The following is a 2993-nucleotide window of genomic DNA, read 5'->3' as shown; positions in this document are numbered from 1 at the left end:
AAACTTGGAGCATCGTCTGGCTAACAGTGAGGGCCTAATTCCCAAGTGGCAGCCATATCATCTCCACCATCTTACGCCTCCATCAGTTTTGTTTGGAGGGGGAAGTTGGCAGTGTGGGAATAGTTAGAAATGTGAACTCTGTTGGACAGGAGAACAATAGCCCCACACAGCTATCTGCTGGGGATGTGGACATGGAAATCCAAGGCAGGATGGGATTCATCCTTTCCTGATCTCCGCCTAAACGTTTAAAAACGTCCATTGGATGACATGCATCTGTCATCTTCTGGGAGAGGGATGAGGTCTCCACCAAATCAAAATAGAAGATTAAAAGGGGTAGCCTTTTAATCTTAAAAAGACATTGGGTGTTTTTAAAAAGTATTCCCAACCTCCACCTCTTTTCTTTTAAAAGGATAGGTTTATTGCCGAACCACTCCCATTAAGTAGGAAGAAAATTTCACCCTCCCTTCCTCTCGGATTCCGGTGGATTCCAGTCTCCTTGCAATCCTCAGGCCTAGCTGTTCACAACATATTTATGAAGAAAACAAAGTGAAGCGGCCCCAGGACACGGGGGGGGGGGGGGGATTGTGGGGAGGCCAGGAGTGAGAGTCATTTCTGCAACACAGGAAAAGAGGCCCAAAAGGGCAAAGGGAAGGATGATTGGCAGAAGGCAGTTTGGGCAGCATCGGATTACCACTTCCAGCTGATTGTGTGTAACCCAACTAGAGACATCTGGGTTGGAGTTCACCAACAGAAACAAACACAGAAAGCAGGAGCACCCCACAGCACACACACACCCACACCAAGCCAACAGCTCCTCTGCCTTGCTCTCTGAGTGGTTCCCACTGGGCCAGGCAGGGCTGTAAGCGAAGGAAACAGGCTCTTCGGGCTGTCTCCCCCAACCCCACCTGTACCATGACTCACTCCTGGGTGTCTGGAACCTACCACTTTTCTATTTGCTTTTCTTCCCAGAGAAAAACAAAGCAGGCCTCACTCTACAGAGTTCTCTTTAGAGTGCTAGTTGGTCTTCAGAGCATCGTGGCAACTCGCACAGGAAAAAGGTGATACATTATGCTTGAACTTGATGGTTAGGCCGACCCACAGGAGGTAGCAAAAAACTTAGCAGGAGGCAAGTCACTCAGGAAACAGCCATACGCGTCTAAAGAGCTTGGACAGTTGGGTTTACGAACCTCTTCAAAATTAGCTTCAAGGGGGAAAAAAATCCATATTCCAGGCATAGTGGCTCACGTCTTCAATCTCAACACTTGGGGGAGCAGAGGCAGGTAGATCTCTGAGTCCAAAGCCAGCCTAGGATACATTATAGAGTTCCAGGCCAGTTAGAGCTACATAGTGAGTCTCTTGTCTCAAAACCGACAAGCAATCAAGACTTCACATATGCAATGGGAATATGAAATATGCAGGAGGCTGGCCCCAGACATGATACCTCAAGTTGTCTGATTTAAAAAAACAAACAACAAACTCTAGAAATCTCTGGCCCTCCCCAAGCTTCAGAGGGACCACACTAATGGTTGGAGGCACATACCCCTCCACCCCTATTATCCCCCACCCCCACTCCCTCACTGCCAATCATCTTGGCAGCATTTCCAGAGGCTCTTCTGTATTGACAGCTTTCCTCTTTATTCTCACCCCACTGACATGCATACAGAACCAAAACAAAACTGCTCAAAAAAAAAAAAAAAAACCCAAAAATAACAAAATGTTTTATACACATTTCCGTATATACAACTGAACAACATTTTACAAGGATCTTTTGCACAGCAAAAGATAGACATTCAACTCTGAGAACACAGTTATGTACAAAAAAAAAAAAAAGTCAAAAATACTTCACAACAGTGCAAAAGTATTTTACACAGCATCATGGAGTAGAAGCTTTGGAGCAGGAGGAAGGTGTATTTCTAAAGGAAAATTCCTTTAAAAAATATTAGGTGTCTTTGACTGTAAACAAAACACAACTTTCATACCCTGCCCCCCCAACCCCCAAGAGTTATTTGAGAAATTTGGCATACTTTCAAGAGTTTGAGTCTGAGGTAAACAGCCCAAGCTCTCATATCCCAAAGAACTGGGGGCAGGTAAGTGACATGAAAGCCTCCAACATAACGAGAATGACTTTGTTAATGAGTTATTGATGACAAGAGAGGCCTTCCAGTCAGGGGGATCTGGAGAGGAAGTTAACCCCTCCTTCCCAAGCCCCAGCTGCCTCACAAACAGGAAACTGGCTGCTGGGTACCTCCAGCCCGCCCTTGGCCTTTTCCAACTTCAGCCACTTCCCACATCCTCGCCAACCCCAGAGAACCTGTCTCTTTTCCTTTGTGGCGCTTCTCTCCTTCCACATCTCCCTGCTCACAACCCGAGGCAGGGGCAGGAAGTGGCAGAGAAGCAGGCCCATGAAACTCCAAATTCGGGTCTGGACCTCACTCGGGTCCGTAATTTTCCCTTTCCTGGAGGTTAGGGCGGATAGAACTGCCGGTGGGGAGCCACTGTGGGGTGCCAGGGGCATGGAGAAGTCTTTTGGTAGCTTAGCCCGAGTAGGGCTCATCTAGGCCAGCGCTGTCAGCAGGGCAGGCTGGGTCCCCAAGGGTGGCCGAGGTGGCATCCAGGCCCCCGCCCTCGATGGAGCTCTCACTGCCGGTGCTCTCGCCCGACAGCAGGCGTGTCACCCTTAAATTGGACTCCAGGGTGCTCACGTCATTGCCAAAGCTAAGATCGCCCAGGTCACTAATAAGCTGCGACAGTTGGGCCTTCATGTCCGAGGCACAGCCTGGCAGAGGAGGCGATGTCCCTGAGCTGGGGCCCAAGGAGACCCCGCTGTCCCCCAACGCCTCCTCGTGGCCATTCTCCAGCGGGTCCAGCAAGTCCCCACATTCCAAGTGCATAGTCACCACCAGCGCCCTCTGCGCTTCAGCCTCCTGGTCTGCTGGATCCCCATCCCCCACATGGTGGTCCTCCTCCTCCTCCTCCTCCTCCTCCTCCTCCTC

General features: G+C 49.7%; 1 protein-coding gene across 1 annotated transcript in view; it reads right to left on the bottom strand.

Moving 5' to 3' along the window:
• Positions 1-1625: 1625 nt before the first annotated feature.
• The window catches only part of Fam43a (family with sequence similarity 43 member A), a 3265-nt gene continuing 1897 nt past the window's right edge, over positions 1626-2993 (bottom strand). Inside the window, exon 2 of the mRNA XM_055625056.1 lies at positions 1626-2956. Within this exon, the coding sequence (XP_055481031.1) occupies positions 2535-2956 (422 nt within the window). The 3' untranslated portion in view covers positions 1626-2534. The remainder of the gene's footprint in view (positions 2957-2993) is intronic.

This window comes from Psammomys obesus, unplaced genomic scaffold (genome assembly GCF_907164565.1).
Source record: "Psammomys obesus unplaced genomic scaffold, mPsaObe1.curated_primary_1811, whole genome shotgun sequence".
Taxonomy (NCBI): Eukaryota; Metazoa; Chordata; class Mammalia; order Rodentia; family Muridae; genus Psammomys; species Psammomys obesus.
This window is presented reverse-complemented; position numbering and strand designations above follow the sequence as displayed.